Source organism: Lynx rufus, unplaced genomic scaffold, assembly GCF_022079265.1.
Source record: "Lynx rufus isolate CCGP_SWC_20201006 ecotype Redwood Valley unplaced genomic scaffold, mLynRuf1.p SCAF_13, whole genome shotgun sequence".
Taxonomy (NCBI): Eukaryota; Metazoa; Chordata; class Mammalia; order Carnivora; family Felidae; genus Lynx; species Lynx rufus.
In genome coordinates, this window is record NW_025814827.1 from 31393498 (window position 1) to 31414219 (window position 20722).

General features: G+C 40.9%; 1 protein-coding gene and 1 non-coding gene across 9 annotated transcripts in view; one reads left to right on the forward strand and one right to left on the reverse strand.

Annotated features, from left to right (window-relative positions):
* Positions 1-20722, reverse strand: part of TUBGCP4 (tubulin gamma complex associated protein 4) — a 35802-nt gene that overhangs the window by 7031 nt on the left and 8049 nt on the right. For 7 of the 8 annotated variants that reach the window (XR_006961297.1, XR_006961296.1, XR_006961295.1 and 4 more), the window contains exons 3-13: positions 19570-19692; positions 19155-19208; positions 18076-18132; positions 15035-15114; positions 12305-12506; positions 9404-9569; positions 9059-9183; positions 4046-4096; positions 3525-3630; positions 1955-2062; positions 1385-1523 (exon numbers count right to left, since the gene is read on the reverse strand). Coding sequence is in view for 2 of the 8 variants with exons in the window: in XM_047075206.1 (XP_046931162.1) it covers positions 1385-1523; positions 1955-2062; positions 3525-3630; positions 4046-4096; positions 9059-9183; positions 9404-9569; positions 12305-12506; positions 15035-15114; positions 18076-18132; positions 19155-19208; positions 19570-19692 (1211 nt within the window). In the remaining 6 variants the exon portion in view is untranslated. Of the gene's footprint in view, positions 1-1384; positions 1524-1954; positions 2063-3524; positions 3631-4045; positions 4097-9058; positions 9184-9403; positions 9570-12304; positions 12507-15034; positions 15115-15540; positions 15626-18075; positions 18133-19154; positions 19209-19569; positions 19693-20722 lie in introns of those variants that run through there. The other variant, XR_006961298.1, reaches the window with a different exon arrangement.
* Positions 5136-5240, forward strand: LOC124508972 (U6 spliceosomal RNA). Its single transcript, XR_006961342.1, has one exon. It is a non-coding gene; the product is annotated as a U6 spliceosomal RNA (small nuclear RNA).

The window sequence follows — 20722 nt, forward strand, 5'->3', positions numbered from 1 at the left end:
ATCTAGCCCGAGGACAATGGCCTCCATCCTCCAACCAGGGCAGGGGCCAGTGCCCTATCCCGTAATAGGATTTGAGAAATTCCTAAAATGCTGTGGGGGCGGATTTCACAGGCCACCACCAGCCAAGCATGCTTCTCCCACCTCCCTTCCCCTAGAGCTCTCGTTCCCTGGCTTGGAGACATGAGGTCCTGACAGAGTAGAGCAATAGCAGGTGGCAAGCTCTCAGGATAAAGAACAGAGCTGATCCAAAAGTCTCCCATCACCTTGGTCCAGCTCCTTCATTCTACCCCTCAGCTTAGCTGTCCCCACTGCCTCTCCAGGGGGGTTACGGACATGGCTCAAGTCTGCAGCAAACACTTGGACTTGGAAACTCTTCCCACGAAGATCAACGAAGTATTACAAAAGTTAGGGAGGCAACTTGCTAGTCTGATGGAATTAACGAGGCCCAGATTTTCCATGTGGTACCCAAGATTGCATCTTCCCGGGTCACAAACTGGCAGCCTGTAAACTGCTTATCTTGGAACTTACAAGACAGCAGCAGGGGTGCCCAGATGGCTCAGTAGGTTAAGCGTCCGACTCTTGATTTATGCTCAGGTCATGATCTCAGGGTTCCTGAGTGTGAGCCTGAAAATGGGCTCTACATGGACAGTGAGGAGCCTGCTTGGGATTCTCTCTTCCCTCTCTCTGTCCCTCTCCCTCTCTCCTTTCCCCCTCCTCACATTGTGTGTGCCATCTCTCAAAATAAATAAACTTTAAAGAATAAAAATTTTTTTAAAAAAGCAGAGGTGACCTGTTTCAGTTGTTAGAGTACGCAACTCTTGATCTCAGGGTTTTAAGTTCAAGCCCCAAGTTGGGTATAGAGATTACTTAAAAAATAAAATCTTGGGGCGCCTGGGTGGCTCAGTCGGTTAAGCGTCCGACTTCAGCTCAGGTCATGATCTCACGGTCTGTGAGTTCGAGCCCCGCGTCGGGCTCTGTGCTGACAGCTCAGAGCCTGGAGCCTGTTTCAGATTCTGTGTCTCCCTCTCTCTCTGTCCCTCCCCTGTTCACGCTCTGTCTCTCTCTGTCTCAAAAATAAATAAACGTTAAAAAAATAAAAATAAAAAAAAAAAATAAAATCTTAAAAACAAACACCACCACCACCACCACTACCATACTGATGGTTTGAAGGGTTTGACCCTCTCGTTCATCCCTGTCCCTACTACTCCCTACTGTCTTCTGTCCAGTCCATGAAGGCGTCTCAGTTTGCAACCCCCGATTTACAAATTGTTTACAACCACCAGCTGGGTGGTTATCTTGCTCCCACCAATTCTATTCCTGATCATTTCCACCCTTGGAAGTAAGGTAGGTAATATCTACCTGTGAGAAATTCATAAGTACTCACTTTTCCAGAACAGCAGGGGTGAAAAGAATGTGCAGTGGCCATTGCACTTTGTAGGAGAGACCTAGGGCTGCCCAGCCAGATGCAGGGGCTTCCCGGGGAGAAGTTTCCCGAGAAGGCCCTTCTCTCGCCTGAGCAGCATCTGTTAAGAAGAAAAAAGACAGCTTTGCTAACCTAGAACCACAGCGTCCGCAAGGTGAGTCACATTCATGAAGTGAGCGCCCACTTGAGCCTGCAATGTCAGAAGCATAAAGTGGACAAAAAGGGACTTGCGGAAGGCAAGGAAATTCTGTGGGAGATTCTCTAGGAGGACTTTTAGATTCTTTTAAAGTCTGGTGGCTGGAAATAAATAGAGCTTTCCAGCAGCGGGACGAAAATGAAAAGAAAATCATGGCCTGGGCATCCCACTTAGCCTCTCTGGACTCCCTTTTTCTCCCACATGAAACAGGGCACCAGACAAGGTGACTTCTAAGGTCAGAAATGATATGGTTTCTGTGGAGGTGGATGGAAGCAGAGATGAGAGAACAGACCATGACCAGTAAGAGCAGAAAGATCTAAGAAAGAGCAGCAAACCTTTATGGTCCTTTCCATGATACTCAATCGTCAAGTGCAACAGAGGGAGAAGGTTGTCATCATCCAGCAATACCTTATGTGCAGACTGCTGGAAGGCCACATTCACATCTGAAAGAGAGCACATGGGCTGATGAGAATGCTAGGCTATGTGACAGACCCAGATGCCACCGGCTTTCCACGTCTCTTCTAGCCTGCCTGACACAGCAGGATGCAGTGGAAACGGGTTGCTTTAGCGTCACTAAGCATGCATTCCTCCTCCTGCTGCTGCTAGCAGCACCCAATTTTCCTTGGAGAATCACCCCTCCCAGCATTATCCATGTAGTTCAGTGGGGCTGACAATACCTGATTCTAGGGTAAACAGGTGATGCAGGCATGATCAAATGGAATGTAATTCTCTACCTTGTTATACTATTTTGTTTAGGGATGTGAACATGACTCAAGCCAGGCCAATGCAGAGGTTCTATTCAGATTGAAAGAGGGTTTTTTGTTTTTATTTTGAGATAAACAAGGCCTTAGCAGGATGTGAGCTTAGCTGGAGGCCATCTTGCTACCATATGGAGCAAGCCTGTCTGAGAAAAGAGGCAGAAGTGAAAGACAGAATGACACCAAGTCCTGAAGGCATCGTGTAAGCCATTGGATTGGACTTTGCCTAAAGCCATCATACTCTGACCTTCTCATTTATGAAAGTCAATAAATTTTCCTTCCCCTTTACATGATTTTGAATTGGGTTTTCTGATATCTGTGATGAAAAAAGTCTGATATGAGTAGAGTGGACATCTCTTGTTTTACAGTTAGAAAAATGGTAACCCTGTCGGTTTCCTATTTTCTTTTTTGGATTCTGATCCTTACCCGACTCTCCTCATGTAGTTTGAATGGGAACGGTGAGCATTCCCATTAGTCCAGGGTGAACACTTCACTGAAGGAGGCGTATCTTAATGTCTGCCATCTTTGATGCAGGGGTATGTATATGATCTGGACTAGGCTAATCAAAACCCTTTCCTGGAATCTTACAATTTGCTCCAGAAAGACTGGATTTGATTCCTCCAGTAGACACTGAGGTAGTTCCTGGGAACTGTTGCCATGTTTCCAAAGGGGACTGGAAGGCCATCAAACGGCATGAAAGAGGCACAGACAAGATATAGTAGAGAATTCTAGCAGTATTCAAGTCCCTAGTTTTAGTCCCTCAATTGTTCTGAGGCCCAGCTATACTCCTATCCCACTGGAGTTACAAATATAATAGCAAATACATTTCTCTTTTCTACCTGGGTTAGTTCAGTTTAAGTTTCCATCATTCACAACCTAAAGATTTCTAATACATGTGGCATTAAGTCCTGATATGCCCCATAAGGAAGGTAGGACTATAATCTGATAAAATACCTGATTTGTACCCACTCTTCCAGGAAGGGTCAAGAGGCTACTTCCAATGACCTCCATGTACAGCCCACCTGAAAGGCCTTCCGCCTTTGGAAACATGGCTCCACAACTCGCCAGGCTGCTCATGTGGAACAAACTAAACAGTTTAGCAGCAATTTCAGTACAGTGGTCATTCTCAGGCCCACAGGGCAATCACCATGTTCAGTTACTGCAGTGGGTGGTGTTTTTAACATGTGTTGAGCTGTGTCAATGAAGGCCTGAAACAGTTCTCCGCGTCCCAGAAGGTAAAAGTCTTTGATGATCTGTGGAAAGAATTTCAATTTACAATCCAGTAATGCAGCATGGCCAGGAGCTCCTCACTAGCCTAATTACACAGAAAATTTCCAATCTCATCAGTTAAGCCCAACCTAAAAAGGATACAGGCTGTTGACATGTCAAAGGGGCATACTTAGCAATTCCTCAAGGCAGGACAATGGGTGTGTCTTCGGTATTATTTATTCAATGACAACACAATATTATGCCAGAAGAAAATAAACACCCAAACCTTTATACTCTAGACATTTGTAAAATTAGGTAGAGTTTGTGTTCTTGGATGAGAACATGTGAGGCCACTCAGGAAGTCTAGGTACAGGCCACCAGTGCTCGTCAGACAGCCTAAAGAATGAGTCACTGCCCACCAGCATCATTTCAAGAGTTAAAAGACAGCTAAGCTATTACCTTCAGCTGACCCAGTAAATCTGACTCTTCCACCATCAGCTTCCAGAGATGCTGTGAAAAAAATATGTATAACAGGGATAAAATTCCATTCCAATGAAAGCTTCGAAAAAGAATGATTTTGTACAAGGGCACCTAGGTGTCTCAGTTGGTTAAGTGCCCAACTCTTGAATTCGGCTCAGGTCATGAACTCCAGGTTTGTGCGTTCAAGCCCTGACTTGGGATTCTCTCTCTCCCTCTCTGTCCTTCCCCGACTCGGTCACACACATTGTCTCTCAAAACAAATAAACATTGAAAAAAAAAAGGAATGAAACTAGTGATACATGCAACATGGATTAATCTCAAAATAATCACGAGAAAAGCAGACTGACCCACCTCTTCCCCCAAAAGAGTACCTATTGTTTGACTCCACTTTTATAAATTCTAGAAAATGCAAACTAATCTATAGTAACAGAAAGTAGTTCAGTGGCTGCTTGGGAGCAAGGAGGGTAAAAAGTGTTGAAAATAAAGGATGGAAGAAGATATGAGGTAACTAATGAAAGCTGGGTAATGATCTTAACTAATAAAATAGAATTTAAGTAAAAAAATATATATTTAAGGGGAGCCTGGGTGGCTCAGTCGGTTAAGCTCCTAACTCTTGATTTCAGCCCAGGTCTTGGCACCTCAGGGCCACGAGTTGGTCTCCCACACTAGGCGTGGCACCTACTTAAAAAAAAAAAAAAAAAACATACATATATATATATACTTTATATAAATATATATCATAAGTGATAAAGAGTACATAATCTATACATAAAAGGAAAAACAATAAATAAATATATATTCATCAGAAATAGGCACACACCTAACATATACCCTGGAAATGAGGCATTAGAACATGCAGAGAACTCTAGACTCACAGACTATACACTTGCTGAGCACATGCAGAACTAAAACCTAAAAACAAAAAACGGGCCCTACGTCAATCCATAAAGGAAGCCTCATTCAACTCCGAAGGACCAATCTATAGACTATGTTTTCCAACTGTACTGCAATAAAAATCAAAGCTTAATAAATTCCTGGGGTTAAAAAGAAAATCAGAAATTACTGAAGAGTGCTTGCCTCAGCAGCACATACACTAAAATTGGAATGATAGAGAAGATTAGCATGGCCCCTGTGCAAGGATGACACACAAATTCGTGAAGCATTCCATATTCTTCTCAAAATAAATAAAACAATTATTTAGGGGAGCCTGTGTGGCTCAGTCGGTTAAGCGTCCGACTTCAGCTCAGGTCATGATCTTGCAGTTCGTGGGTTCAAACCCCACGTCGGGCTCTGTGCTGACAGCTCAGATCCTGGAGCCTGCTTCAAGTTCTATTTCTCCCTCTCTGCCCTTCCCTCGTTCATGCTTTGTCTGTCTCTCTTTCTCTCTCAAAAATAAACATTAAAAAAATTAAAAAAAAATATTTAGAAAAGGATGTTAATGTATATACTTCATGCAAAAAAGTTGTGAGACACAGTCAAAGCAATATGGAAAGCTTTATATAGATTACCTAGGATATAAGGGTTACAAATAGGAAAGTCAAGTTTTCAACCCTGGAAATTGGTAGTGAGTAACAGAAAACAAAAACAAAAACAAAAAACCAAGAAAAAAAAAAATAAAGGCAGATATCAATGAAATGGAGGGGAGAAGAAGGTAATAAAAACACAAGCTGGTTCTTCGAAAAGATTAGCAAGACTCAACAGTAAAAGATTAAAAGAAAATACAAAATAAAACACATAGTTAAACACAGATTTTCTAAAAAATTAAATCTAGATGAAATGGGTCTTCCTAGAAAAGTAGAAAATACCAAGATTAGTATGACAAATAATGATCTTGAACAGATTAACATAGATTTAAATACACTGAATTGGTAAAGATTTCCCCTTGAACAACTAGCTTAGATAATCTTTCAGGTAAGTTCAATCCAACTTTTGGTAATAACTCCTGTCTTATATTTATTGTTCTAGAAAATAGAAAAGAGTGATAGATGCCTCGCTCATTTCATGAGGTTTCTAGTCTTTATTCCACAACCACATGAGAACAAAACAGGAATAGTCTAATTTTACTAGTAAACATGATGCAAAAATTCCAAGTACTGTACTGGCTAACCAAATCCAGCAGTGTATTAAAAAAATAAAATGTTCAAGTACAGTTTATCTCAGGAAGATTCAACATCTGAAAACCTAATCCACAATTTACCATATGAGTAGCCTAAAGGAGAAAAAGAACTCCGAGCAAGAAACCACCATAATTGACATAGAAAATGCAGTTGATAAAATTCATCATCTATTTATGATAAAAACTCATAGCAAACTAGGAAGAAGAAAGTTTTTTTTTTTTAACATGATAAACTTATGTGCCAAAGGCCCTCAGCAAACATTGGAGTAACACAGAAATTGTAGGTACATGACGTTTAAGAGCCAACATATCGAAAATGCTCATCATCGCCTCTTACTAGCATTGCCTCCACACAGTTTGTATCAACTACCACTCCAGCTGTTTAATGTAGTATTAGAAATCCAAGACCGTAAGAAAAAAAAAACAAAAGCAAAAGCCTAAAATTGGAAGTAAATCTTACTTGCAAACGATACAATCATTACTCAGAAAAATCAAACTATGAGAACTAAAAAAAGACTTTAAGAGGTCAGGCAGAAGATCCATGCACAAAAATCAATACTGCCACTTCTCTACACAAAAACTGTAGCTAACTAAAAAATTAAAATAACAAACCATTACATATGTAGGAATTAATTTTAAAAATCTTTTCACTGAAGTACTAAAACTACATACAGAAAAGCACACAAATCAGAAGTTTACAGCTCAGAGAATTTTCACAAACTGAACACATCTGTATAAGCAGCACCCTGAGAACCCTATTCCTACCCTTCCCATTGATCAAGGTCAGACACGATCCTGACATCTAACAACAGATTAGTTCTGCACTTGAACATTTATATTAAACTTTGTATTAACTGTTTTTGAACTTTATATAAATAAATTCATATAGTGTGTATACTTTCTAAAAAAATCAAGAAGGAAAGAAGAAAAAAAAGGGACGAGTATAATATGTATTTGTGAGACATTCCCCCCTTTTTCCTTCTAAAAAGGAAACTATTTTCATTACTATAAATTGTTATTATTAAGGTAATACCTTATAAAAAAGCCTATTAGCTACAATTCTAAAAGACTTCAAAGAGTCTGAACTTCAGTTCTTTGTCTATCATTTTTTACAAACTGGAAATGTAATGTCTAGCAGTATCTGCATTTCAGACTTTCACAAGAAAAAACCATTTTTGAAATCTTGTATTATTAAGGTTTTACTTTCCTTCATGAATTAATTCCAGAGTTATCCAAGAATAATAAGAGAACAGAAATAGATTTAATAAAATAAAGTGTCCCTTAGACTAGAGCTGCTCTAGTTACACATTGAGGAGGGGCAATACCTTGAAATTATGAAGAGACAGAAGCATGTAGATCTTTAGTTGCCCACAAAGAATCAAATGAAGTGATATCTTAAGATCTAATATTCCGTCTACATCATAGCTCTGTCTCCCATGCCCAGAATTTTTGAGATAGTGACTGGAAAAGGAAATCATATTCATGATTGATTACTATGTTTCCAATGTGAGGATATCTGATGCTAAACTTCTTAGCAGTTCTAGATACCGTAGCGCACTGGGTACACTTCACAATCACCTGCAGTGGTTTGCTGGTTGGCTGTCTAGTTGGATGGTATCGATACTATTACCTACTCCCTCCCTCTCGATGTAGATCTCTAAGTCAGCAGCTCTGGAGGTGAGGATTTGATACAGATCCATGTTTTAAGATTTTCCAAAGCAGTTCTATGCACAGCCAAACTTGAAAACCACTAACATAGCAAACAAAACAGTTGTCTGACTAAAGATCTCATTTCACATTATCACACACCTGGGAGCCAAATTTTATTTTAAGCCACAGAACAGATGCCCATTTGAAAAATCATTGGTCACAATTTAAGATGGTGGATGAAGCACAATTTACTTAAGAACCCTGAAGTAGGGGATGCCTGGGTGGCTCAGTCAGTTAAGTGGCCGACTTTGGCTCAGGTCATGATCTTGCAATCCGTGAGTTCAAGCTCTGCATTAAGCTCTGTGCTGGCAGCTCAGAGCCTGGAGCCTGCTTCAGATTTTGTGTCTCCCTCTCTCTGTCCCTCCCCGACTCATGCTCTCTCTCACTCTCAAAGATAAACATTAAAAAAAAAAAAAAAAAAAAAGAACACTGAATAGGAGTCACAAGACCTGTTTCTGATGTCACCTTTGTTACTTAATGTGCAACACTGGACAAGTTAGCTTTCTAGTTCATTTGCTTATAAAAATGGAAAAATAATACTTGTTCTGCATTCCTCATAAGATCATTATATCCATAAATGAAAGAGTTAGCAGTAAAGCCATCTAAAATGTAAGTGAGATGCTAAATTTACCCAGAATCATTTGATTCTTTGCAGTTCCTGCCAACTATATTGACAGATTCCAAATGCTAACTGTCTGAAATTAAAAGTGAGCCCTCTCTTTATTCAATTTAAGTAGCTAACTAGCGAACTCCTGTTGGGTGTGAAAAGACTAAAGAAGCTCTGCCTCTATCATTAAAAACTTCTTGGGGTGCCCAGGTGGCTCAGTTGGTTAAGTGTCCAACTTTGGCTCAGGTCATGATCTCACGGTTTGTGAGTTCAAGCCCCGCGTCGGGCTCTGTGCTGACAGCTCAGAGCCCGGAGCCTGCCTTGGATTCTGTGTCTCCCTCTCTCTCTGCCCCTCCCCCATTCATGCTCTGTGTCTCTCTCTAAAAAAATAAACAAACATTAAAAAAAAAAAACCAAAAAAACAACTTCTTGCCCTTCAACTCTCTCAAACAATTCCCTCCAAGCTGAGTTCTAATCACATCAAGAAGCAACGAAAGTACTCAGTTTGTGGGGATCTAGTCTGTTTTCTCGCTAAGCAAATATACTGTGAAATACAAACCTCGGCCACAGTACTACGAATACGATCCACCACCTGCTCGAAGTCCACCAGGCTGAAGAGTGGCTGCTGCTTGAGCCGATGAAGTTCTGCAGCAAAGGTGTCCTCCTGGTTCTTCAAAATGGATCCTGCAAAACAGGAAGGCACCTTCAAAGGAAGGCAGAGAGCGGCGGGACAGGCAAGGATTTACAATCCGGTCAGACGCTTTTCAAGTAAGCCTATAATGGTTGTGCTGCAAACTCGGTACCTAAACTTTACCAGCCACTCACTCTGACCAAGCATTCTTTGGGGCCACACAATATGAAAAAGGGCCTGTGAAGACGGTATATTGGCCAATGAGAGTCTTACCTTTCCTAGTCAGGTTTACATTTTGGTTCTCAAACATCTGGACAGATTCTCCAACAAACAGGATTTTTTCAGCAACCCTCACTGGAATGTAGGATGGCAAAATCTCCACTCGTAGGGAAAACTGTTTTAGAGATGGTGCCAGCATGTTCTCTTCCTCTATCAGGCGCTACTCCAGGAAATAATCCGTAGCAGACATGATGTATGAAGAAGAGGAAAACAAGAAAACATCACTAATTCTCCCAACCCATGACTTATATTTTCTAGAAGGACTTTAAAATGAAGTCTGAATGCCTAAATCTGAATGCCTAAATTACCACTAGAGAGATGAATACATTTCCATTTTCAGATAGTGAGAGAACATGGTGGAAATCACTGTGGTTGTTTTTAACATGAGGATTTTAGTCCTCACTCTGCCTTTACTATGTAAAACCCTGTGCAGTATGTCAGGAATTCTGCTTCCTTACCTGTAGGGACTTTATCGTCTTGTACATATGCTTGCTCTGCCCACCTCTTTTTTTTTTTTTTTTTAATGTTTATTTTTGACAGAGAGAGGGGGGCCAGGGACAGAGAGAGAGAGAGAGAGGAAGACACAGAATCTGAAGCAGGCTCCAGGCTCTGAGCTGTCAGCACAGAGCCCAACATGGGAGTTGAACACATGAACCGTGAAATCATGACCTGAGCCAAAGTCGGATGCTTAACTGACTGAGCCACTCAGGCACCCCTCAGCTCTTTACTAGTATGTAACCCAAGTCATTTAGCCAAGTGGTTCTCCAACTGTAGCTCGTGGTCCAGCAGCATCAGCTGGAAACTTGTTATTTGGAAACTGTTAGAAATGCAAATTTTCAAGCCCTTCCCCAGATCTAGGACAGCCTGGCAGATGAGGCCTAGACATCCATCAGTGTTTTAATAAGCTCTCCAGCTAACTCTGACACACACAGACTTGCCTTGGATTTGATCCTTATCCTCCAGCTCCCAGCAGGAACTCTGGGCTCCACAATCCTGACTTTGAGCTCTGCTGTTTACCCTTTCTGGTTTGTGCTCCAGTGCTGGCAGTCCTCAGGGGACTGCCCAGACTCTCTTTTCCTCTTGTTCTCCTCACTCTTCTTAGACAATCACATCTTCTTCTGTCACTGAATTGATCATTATAACAGGTATTTCTAGTCTTTTTACATCATAGGACTCTGCATTATAAACACTATGGAACTTCGAGACAGTTATACAAACATACATTTCACAGAACCTCCTGAAGCCACCCAGGGGCCCCAGGTTAAAAACGTCTATATGCTGATGACTCCTTAATCTTTATCTTCAAGCTAGACTGTTCTCATGAGCTCCAGGCTCAGCCCACTGAACATTTCCTGCAAGTACCTCAAACTCAACATGTCCAATACTGGAACCATCTTCTTTCCCCCGGTATTTGCCATATACATTCCTTATCATCTCTGCCTGCCTAGCCACTGAAAGCAGAAACTTAGGTATCATTCTTGACTCTTCCTTCTGGACTCCTACCCAAACACTAAAGCCTACCCATTCCACCTGCTAATAAATCTCTCTCAAGCCTCTCTATTCTTTTCCATATTTACTGTTACTACCCTCAGTTTAGGCCACTATTATCTTTCACTTGAGTGTCCCCAACATTCTCCTAACTGACCTCCCTGCTGCTAGTCTTAATTTTTTTTAATGTTTATTTATTTACACAGAAAGAGAGAGAGAGAGAGAGAAAGAGCATGAGCAGGGGAGGGGCAGAGAGAGAGGGAGGGAGAGAATCCCAAGCAGGCTCTGCACGATCAGCGCAGACCCTGATGCAGGGCTTGATTTCATAAACCATGAGATCATGACCTGAGCTGAGATCAAGAGTTGGACGCTCAAAGGACTGAGCCACCCAGGCGACGCTTGATTTTTTAAAAAACAATTTCCCTACACAGTGTCCAGAGTCATCTATTATAAAGTCTCATTGTGTTGACCTCTTGCTGAAAATTCTTCACTGGCTCCAAGCTCTTTTGAGGTTCAAGTCTAAATACCTTCCCATTGATGGCAAGGACTTTCATGATCTTACCTCAACAGTTTCATCGATTACTACTTTCCCCCCCTCCCCTCCATTGTCCCTTGTACTTTGTATTTCAGCCTTTACTTGACCATTTCAATTGTATTACTACTGGTTCCTCAAATAAGCCAGGTCTTTCATGGTCTCTGTAGTTTGTACACATCCTTCCCTCTGCCTAGAATGTTTCTTAACCTCTCCTTCCAAACTCTTTGCAATTTAGACATACATTCCACTGAAAAGCCTTCTCTAGCTACTCTAAGTTCTGAGAATACCCATACTTGCTCTTTCCAGAGCACTTTGTACACTTTAATGTCATTGTTTATTTTTCTAGGTCTTCCACTAAACAATAAGCTCCTTGAGTATAGGGTCTGCTACCTTTTATTCATCTACTCAGTTAAACACCCAGTAACTCTCCTAGAACAGTGCCTGGCCTACAACAGGCATTCAATAAAATGCTGTAGCAGGATAAACGAATGAATAAATAGATCGATGGATGAATAAAGACAATATAGGACTTTTGGTACTCTAATGGAAACTCTAAGCTGCACTAAAATGCTGTAGGGTAACTACACGACTACCTGAAAAGACTCATTAACCTCATAAATACATATACTGGGACAAGGGGAAACAAAGGAATCTCACAAATATATTTTCTATTTTGTAGTCTCTCATTAAGTTAGGTATTAAGAATGCAGTTAAGATAAAGCCAAGTTCAAGTGTTTATGTCTAAAGAATTTCTGAAAGGTGCTTCGACTCTGATGAGCTGGGGACAAGGGTAGAAATCACCAAAAGGTCATCTAGCTGACAACTTCTCTGACTTGGGCAGGAGTACGCCAGACTTCTTGCCATGTTCTCACCAAGTCCTGGAGTTCTCTCAACTGTTTTCCTGTCAGTCCCCCAATGCCCAGATCCTCCTCGTCCTCTTCTGGCTGGGCACTGACATTCCCAGAAGAAGGACCCTGTTTGATAAAGAACTCTTCGTGCTGGTCCAGGAGGAGTCCATGGAGCATCCAGGCTGAGAGCTGCTTATACATGACCCCATGACACACGGCCAGGATCCTGAGTGGAGAGAAAAGCAGGAGCCTTAGAAGTCCACTTCACAGACACTGAAGCCTACATCTGCACGGAGACCATGCTCTAAACTGTGACAGGACAAACAGAGGTCTGATGACTCAGAAGGGAAATGACAAATTAGGCTAAAAATAATTGTGCTATTTTAATTTAAATGTTTGTGGATGAACTCAGCGATTAAATTTCCACACTTGTAGCCTACATGCTGAAGTCTGAATGTTCAGTAAGTGTTCTGCTGGGTTTTTAGAAGAGGCACATTTTCTTTCCTCCTTTTGTGTGGAGGAGGTCCAAAACTAAGGATTCTTGTTAAAATTAAATGTGCTTATAAGAGTCTGGCTAACACAGTATTAAATTTGTTTTATTTTTGTTGGAGTCACATATGGAGAGTAGATGCACTATGCGAGAGGCAGGTATATCTCCTACAATCCTATAATCCTTCAAGATGCAGAAAGGTTGTTGGAGAATGGGACATTCTCATGGTCTTAAAGGATCACTCCTCAGATAACATCTTAGTTACAAAGAGGAAAATGTGCCTGTGTTGTTTTTTTTTTTTAATGTTTACTTATTTTTGAGAGAAAGAGTGAGCGAGAGTGTGTGAATGGGGGAGGGACAGAGAAGTCAAGAGGGAGACTGAGAATCCAAAGCAGACTCTGCACCATCAGCAGAGGGCCCGATGCAGGGCTTGAACTCATGAGCTGTGAGATCATGACCTGAGCTGAAGTTGGACGCTTAACTGAATGAGCCACCCAGGCACCCTGAAAATGTGCCTCTAAAATGGACTGTTTAGGACTCTTAAAATGTCAATGTCATCAAAAGATTAAAAAGGCAAGGAAGGGCACTGTTCCAAATTAAAGGGGACTAAAAAGAGGTGGCTGCAAAAAGCCACAGGAAAAGGCAGACTCCATCCGGGAGTGCAAAAAAGAACAAGGGTAAAAGACTTTTGGGGGACAACTGGAGAAATTCAGATTTATTTTTGGATAATATATTGTTGAATTAACATTAACTTTTTTGGCTATAATATGGTATTGAGGTTATATAAACCAATTGAAGTTATATAAGCCTGTTTTCTAAAGAGATACGAGCTGAAGTATTTACAAGTTAAGCATTGTATCTGTGATTACTCTCAAATGATTTAGCACACATGGTGTGCATGTGTGTATGTTTATATATGTTTACATATATATATTTCACAGTCCATACAGAGGGGAAAAAGAAAAAGAAATCAAATGCGGCCAAATGTTAACAACTGGTGAAACTGAAGGATATACACTGTTTACTATACTGTTCTTTCAAATGTTTGTAGATCTGAAAAATTTCAAAATAACTTGGGGAGAAATGAGAAGAGCTTGAGTCTGCTTTTTACAATAAGCTAACTGAATGGAATCTATCGTTAAAAAATCAAATCAGGTGGAGGGGGGTGCCTGGGTGGCTCAGTCAGTTAAGCTTCCTACTTTGGCTCAGGTCATGATCTCACAGTTCCTGAGTTTGAGCCCCGCATCGGGCTCTGTGCTGACAGCTCAGAGCCTGAAGCCTGCCTTGCATTCTGTGTCTCCTTCTCTCTCTGCCACTCCCCCGCTCATGCTTGTCTCTGTCTCTCAAGAATAAATAAACATTAAAAAAAATAGTTAAAAAATCAAAATTTACATTTAGTACATTCAAGTAGTTGGTCTATAAAATTTGGTCCTGCAAATATGTAACAAACATGCACTTAATCACAGGATCTATGTAAGATTTTATATTCCATGCATAAAACTATGTATATGTATAGAGAAACCGTAGAGAATATACAGTGAAAGTTATATTGGGTATCTCAAAGATTAGAAAATCTATTTCTTCTCTTTACAGGTCTGTATTTTCTACAATCAAAATACAATTCTTTTATTAGGAAAAAAAAAAGGCCCAATAATAGAGAATTAAGTCCCTGAAGCATGTTCTGGGAAGTTTCCTTTTGCAGATTTTGACAGTGTTTATATTTATAGTATTTTTAATTTTAATTTTACCTTTATAGACCATCAAGTGAATATACCTTTATTTAGCTTTCTTCTGCTGCTGGTAGTTTCCTAATGTCCTGATAAAACAGACAACATTCCAGTGAATGTTTCTGCATATGGTTATTTTCTTCTTTTGAATAGGTGTTAGGATAAAATTCCTAAGAATGGTATAATGGGATTATAAACATTTTTAAGGATCTTGATACAAAATGCCAGCTACTCAAAACACACACAGTTTAGGTATAGCTACATTATCTGACACATGTAATGGAAATTCTCCAAGGATAATGATATCCCCAAATTAAAGAGCACTGCTTCAAGGTCATCTAGGTGACTAGATCCTAGCTTTGATCCTCAACACTTCCTAACATTCTTTTTGCAGTTTCTGAGCCATCATACATGGGTCTTTTCTATCCTGGTCTTAACTTTTCCCAGAGGGAAATCTAAGATGACCTGAAAATGAAACAAGTGCAAAGTCAAATCACTTGATCACCCACTCCTGCCCCCAATTAAGCCATGACTTACTTTTCTAGTGCACTTCGAACAGGGGGCAAACCTCCGCAGCTGTGTTTGTATACCGTTTCCAGGATCTGACAACCATGAATCTGTGCAAAATACAACCTTGTCAAACTGGATTCCATTTTAACAGCTTGCATAGGACAAACTCATATTCGGTATTCAATCCAGAGAGCACAATCCAGCAGATAATGAGGCTAAAGAGCTACAGAGAATTCTAATTTTGACTCTAATTCCAACGTGTGCAGGGGCGATTTTCCCAACACCACAAAGCAATTCTTTAACACCGGCTGGGTGTCCTACAATTCAACTAAATTCTGACACTACCAGAACATCATCAAATTCCACAGGTGAAGGGGTCAGTCCCACAAGACCTTCCCTCCACTTCTAACACCAATCTCAAGCCCAGGGCTGACTGGCTGATAAATCAGAGGTTCCCACAACCCTTTCCTTGGATTCCATTAGCTTGCTAGAGCGGCCCACAGAACTCAGAAAATGTTTACTCACTAGATTACCTGTTTATTAAAAAGCATACTAAAGATGAATCAACAGCCAGACGAAGAGATGCATAGTGTGAGGTTCCAAACAAAGGAGCTTCTGTCCCTGTAGAGCGTGGGCCCAGCATTGTAGCCAGAAGTGTTCTGGTTCAGCGACCTACAAGTTCTCTGAAACCAGCCCTTTCAGATTTTTATGGAGGCTTCACTTCATGGGCACAATTGATTAAATCACTGACTGCTAGTGACTGAACTCAACCTCCAGCCCCTTTCCTCTCCGCAGAGGTCAGGGGTATGAAGGTCCCAATCCTCCAATCAAATGCTTGTTTCCCCTGGCAACCAGCCAATCCTTAGGTGCTTTCCAAAAGTCACTTAATTACCATAGACTCAGGTGTGGCTAATTATGAATACCAAGACACCTTTATCATTCTTATCACTTAGGAAATGCGAAAGGTTTTAGAAGCTATGTGCCAGAAAGGGGATGAAGATGAAATATATATATATATATATATATATATATATTTTTTTTTTTTTTTTTTTTTTTTTTTTTTTGAGAAAGAGCACTAGCAGGGAAGGGGCAGAGGGAGAGTCTCACGACTGTGAGACCATGACCTGAGTGGAAATCAAGAGTCTGACACTTAACCACTGAGCCACCCAGGGGCCACCCTATATTTATTATAGATCACAGTATCACAACAGTTATTCTATAAAATATGGACCTCCACTCTACTTACTCTTCCCCACCCCATCCATATGCCCCCAGCAGCAGCAGCAGCAGCACCTGGGAGTTTGTAAGAAATGGAAATTCTTGGGACCAACTCCAGGCTTACTGAATCAGAATCCCTGTGGTAGGGCCCAGCCACGTGGTTTTAACCATCTATTCCAGGTGATTCTAATGTAAAATGAAGTTTGAAAAGTACTGCACTAGAGAAACCAGAATCATTCAGAGTTAAAATTCCAAGCTAAGAAGAAAGCTCTTTATTTCAGATTAAGGCCTAACTCACGCTCTAAGGTATACAGTTTTCAAAAAACTCTGCTGCTTCTTTCTATGTCCTTCTGTCTCTCTTTTTAAAACTCCTTTATTGAGGTATAATTTATATACCATAAAATACACCCAGAATTAAGTGTACCGTTCAACAACTTTTAGTAAATTTTACAGTGTGTACAACCATCGCCGTAATCTAGTTTTATAACATTTCCATCACTCTAAAAGAATCCCTTTGTGTCTGTTTGCTATCATCCCAGTTCTCACCCCGGCCCATGTTCTTGACCACCTCATGTTTGAACTCTGTAGAGGCAGAACACACTGGCTTCTCTACCACCACCCTGGCAAGAAGGAAGGTTTGCCCATCTCCAACCCCCCTACTCAGTTTATACTCTCCTTCCTGTGGTCAGTGGAATCTGAAAGTCAACTGAGATGTGCAGCTAAGCATGCAACCCTTACACTACCTCCATGTACCTAGAAGGTCCTCTCCAACCCAGGGGGCGGGGGTGGGGGGTGGGGGGACAGTTTAGTGGAGTGGTTAAGAGCATAGTCTTTCGAGTCAGAGCCGGGTTTAGATCCCAGCTCTACTATTTCCTACCATCCATGTGACCCTAAGCACATTCCCTAACCTACCTGACCCCTTAGAAAACTGAATGTGATGAAGTACGTGAAACACTTAGCATAGTGCCTGGTGTACAGTAAGTGCACAATAAAAGCTGAATATTAATTGATGAGGCTAATCAGCTTTGAAGGGCCAAACAGCACCTCCCTCACTGGCTTTGCTGGCTCCTAATGAACACAGCACAGTGAAAACTTCTACACTTATCAAGCAAAAAAATGAAGAGGCAACCTGGTAAATTAAGTAGTTAGCTAGTTACATTTATCAAGGTGAAGACTCCTAATAAGCTAAGGCACAATTACAACATTTTAAAAATAAAACAGGGTTAAACATATTTAATCCATTTGTCTTTTCTCATCCAATTATGGACTTGCAGATTCTTCTTCTAATGTGAAATCTCAAAGCATTTATCCCTCAATTATTAACTCCACTCAGAAAAGACATTCTTCTGGTATTGGGGACCCTGACTTTTCAGTGCATGTAATAAAAACTTGTGGTAATAGGTGTATTTAATAAAAGAAACATCTGGGTTTTACCCAATGATCTAATTCTTAGAAAAGAATTAGCACCCTAACCTAAATGTATTATTCTTTCTGAAGATTAACTTTCTGCTTCTTAAGATCCATATCCAACAATCCCAAATCCTTAATGCAAAATGCTCTCACTTTCAAATATCACCCCTAGCATTTTTCTCTTACCAGACAGAATCCTCTTACCAGGGTACATCTATTAACATCACCCCCACCCTCTGGATCAGGAGGTGCTTAAGGGCAGAGAGACAGCTTATTTTTTGCATTTAGCAAGATACCCAAGCAGACATTATTAAAAAAAAACAATAAATAAATAAAAACTACTAAAGATTATGGTCCTCAAAAAAGAATGTAAGGTGAAATTAATTATGACTATATCCCTGGCACTTCCCACAGCAAAGATAAAAAAGGAAAGTTCTTACCTTTTGACTTTTAATTTGTTCTACCACAACCATGACAGAGGGGAAAAGGAGCTGGAACTGCAAAGTGGAGAATAATTAGGAGAATAATTAATGAGAACTGGCTCAGGAAATGCTTTTGTTTCTAAATAGTCCCACATCACATAAAGATGGCAATAGCACAGAACAGCCAAGATTCAGTATCTGAGGGCAAGCTGATATGGGGGTTGGCTACAAAGGGAGAATGGCAGATAGAAGCAGTTTCTATTTCTGAGGCTAACATAATTGTTAGTATTGAAGTCAACATAGAGTGTTAATATCAGATATTAGATTTTAACCAAATTTGGAGCTTTCCAAACAGCTCTGATCTAGGAAAGCATACAAGATATAAAATGCGTAGCTCTGAATCCAGAAGGAATGTCTTAATGTCTTAAGTTAGATTTTTTTTTAAGTTTTTATTTATCTGTTTTTGAGAGAGAGACAGAGAGCAGGGGAGGGGCAGAGAGAGAGAGAGAGAGAGAGAGAGAGAGAAAGAATCCCAAACAGGCTCTGCATTGTCAGCACAGAGCCTGATACAGGGCTCAAACTCACAAACCGTGAGATCATGACCTGAACCAAAACCAAGAGCCGAATGTTTAACTGACTGAGCTACCCAGGAGCCCCAAGTTAGATTATTTTTTTAATTCCTCATTTTTTGTTTAAGATTTTTTTATGGTTAAATAATCCCTCTGCCCAATATGGGGCTCACACTCACAACCCCAAGATCAAGAGTCACATGTTCCACTGAATGAGCCAGCCATGAACCCTGTAAGTTAGAGTATTCTAACAATATCAACAGATTTCAAGGCATTTTGTTATTTGTTTTTTTTTTTTTAACATTTATTTATTTTTGAGACAGAGAGAGACAGAGCATGAACAGGGGAGGGGCAGAGAGAGAGGGAGACACAGAATCTGAAACAGGCTCCAGGCTCTGAGCTGTCAGCACAGAGCCCGACGTGGGGCTCGAGCTCACAGACCGTGAGATCATGACCTGAGCTGGAGTCGGACGCTTAACCGACCAAGCCACCCAGGCGCCCCGGCATTTTGTTATTTGGACAGCATACCTGATCCAAGGAGTAATTGACATGTGATATGGACAGATGGGGGTCAGCCAGGAACTGCAACAAAAAACACTGTGATTAAGGCTCCAATTGAGACATCTCAAATCTATTTGATCTCTGAAAACTAGATGGGAATCTGAGAATAGGCTCAGTGTTAATTTTAGGCTATGGAGAATTGATAGTTTATGGATTATTCTGATTTTTCAGGTGAGAAAAAAACAGGGGCTCTGATACCTTTGCCATGATCTGCACACCACTTTGATCACGGCTTGGGCAATCACAGAGTACACTCTACCCCCTAGCCACGAAGAAAACAGCTCTCTCTTAGCTATCTGACCACATCCAAGGGTATTTCAAATTCAGGAATGTGCCCTAATCTGCTGTCCCAGAGACATTGTTCCCATATCTCCTCTCTCACCTCTTGTTCCAAATCAAGCAGTGCTTGGCGATAAGGCTGCAAAACTGAATCCAGTCCTGTGCAGAAGGCCCTTAGGTAGATTCCATGTAACCCACCTTGGCCCTGCTGAGATGGATGGTGATCCTGAAATCAAACAAAGAGAATTAAACCTCACAGCTCAGACTCTAAAACCTGAGGAAGACATTATCCCTTAATAGTATTATTGTTTTTGCTTAAATAATTCCACATCAAAGCAGTGCTTCGGTGAGAGGAAAGCCTGACTAGAGAGGCCGATTTTGAGTTCTGACCTTTTAAGATGTGATAACATTTTAATTTCCCAAGCATCCTACATGTAACAAACAACCAGGTAGAACCTCATATTGGGGCACCTGGGTAGCTCAGTTGGTTAAATGTCCAACTTCGGCTCAGGTCATGATATCACAGTTTGTGGGTTTGAGCCCCGCATCAGGCTCTGTGCTGACAGCTCAGAGCCTGGAACCTGCTTTGGATTCCGTGACTCCCTCTTTCTCTGCCCCTCTCCAACTCATGCTATGTCTCTGTCTCTCAAAAAATAAATGTTAAAAAAAAAAAAAAAAGAACCTCATATTGTCAGTGAAGGTTTTCTACAACTAACCTTATCACTTCCAGCTGAAATCCCTTTGGTGGCTTCCCATTGCCCCAGAATAACATCTCCACTCCCCTACGTGGCATACAATGATTTCTACATTCAGGCCCTTAACTCTGTCTCTAAATTTATCTTTTACTGCTTCCAACTTCACATTCTCATTTCCAAACTACCCACAGCTCACCAAATGTGCCTTGCTTCTATTTCTCACCCCCACGAATGTGGATGTGTTCCACTTATAACCTTGTACTCATCTTTGTGACAAATGCCTACTCTTCCTACAGGACCCAACTCAAGCATCTCTTCTCTCAAAGCCCTTCCTAACTCTCCCTAGGAAACGAATCGCTCCCTCTTTGTTGATTTCATAACATCTCTATGTAGTGCTTGAATTGTTCTTTTGTTTATACGCCCTCCTCTCATGACCAAGAACTTCATGAAGGCAGGACCCACACTTTATTCATCTTTGTATTTCAGCTCCTAGCACAGTTCTTTGAACACAAGGTAAATATTTAGTGAATAAATAAAATCACCTCAATCCTCCTTCTAAAA